This window comes from Etheostoma cragini, unplaced genomic scaffold (assembly GCF_013103735.1).
Source record: "Etheostoma cragini isolate CJK2018 unplaced genomic scaffold, CSU_Ecrag_1.0 ScbMSFa_3001, whole genome shotgun sequence".
Taxonomy (NCBI): Eukaryota; Metazoa; Chordata; class Actinopteri; order Perciformes; family Percidae; genus Etheostoma; species Etheostoma cragini.
In genome coordinates, this window is record NW_023267224.1 from 1 (window position 1) to 1,057 (window position 1,057).

The following is a 1,057-nucleotide window of genomic DNA, read 5'->3' on the forward strand; positions in this document are numbered from 1 at the left end:
CAGTAGAGAGACATCAGTAGAGAGACATCAGTAGAGAGACAACAGTAGAGAGACATCAGTAGAGAGACATCAGTAGAGGGACAGCAGTAGAGAGACATCAGTAGAGAGACAGCAGTAGAGAGACATCAGTAGAGAGACATCAATAGAGAGACATCAGTAGAGAGACATCAGTAGAGAGACATCAGTAGAGAGACAACAGTAGAGAGACATCAGTAGAGAGACATCAGTAGAGAGACAACAGTAGAGAGACATCAGTAGAGAGACATCAGTAGTAGAGAGACAGCAGTAGAGAGTAGTAGTACCTGAGTAACAGACGAAGAACTTGGTGTTGTCGCATTTTTCTGTCCTCCAGTTGACCGGTTTTTCCTTCGCCTGCATCTTCACACAGTGGTCTTTCATGTCTGGCTGGTTGTCCCCCCAGGACCTGAAGGTGGCCTTGCTCGCGTCAGACCACATCCAGAAGTTTCTGTGCAAACCGATCCAGACGACAGGAACTGGATCTGGAAGACAGGACATCTGGGTCTCTACTGTCCCCACCCTGACCGAGACGCAGGTCTAGCAGATTGATAGCCTGGCGGTAGGAGTCGTTGGCCTTTGGTCTACTCTGGAGCGGGTCAGACTGTTGTAAACCGCAGGCTAGCAGTTACTATTGACTTGTGCTAGCCTAGCATCTCTGCAACTGGAAGGACTGGATGAAAACTCTCCTCTGATAAAAACACACCGGCTAACCTGGAAATAAGGTCTTATGTCCAACATACTACTACTCTCTACTGTTGTCTCCCTAGCTGTAGGATCTGGGACAGCCCCCCCCCCCCCTACCTGTGTCGTTGATGAGGCTCTCCAGCAGGTCGGCGGTCTCCAGGTTGTCCTCAGAACCCCCGATGGTACTCAGGTCGGTGTATTTGGACCGGCAGTAAGTCTGAGCATCAGACCAGCTCATCTTCTCCTTCACCAGGATGTGACGGTTAGAGACACCTGAGAGACAGAGACATGGACACAAGAGTCAGCTGAGACAGAGACATGGACACAAGAGTCAGCTGAGAGACAGAGACATGGA

The 1,057-nt window shown here is 50.1% G+C and overlaps 1 protein-coding gene across 1 annotated transcript; it reads right to left on the bottom strand.

The window, feature by feature from the left end:
- Nucleotides 1-302: 302 nt before the first annotated feature.
- Nucleotides 303-975, bottom strand: LOC117940661 (C-type lectin-like; the record flags this gene model as incomplete). The annotated part of the gene is made up of 2 exons (XM_034865866.1): nt 303-500; nt 820-975. Coding segments are annotated over 2 exons (354 nt in total), but the record flags the coding sequence as incomplete, so codon positions are not given.
- Between the last annotated feature and the right edge of the window lie 82 nt (nt 976-1,057).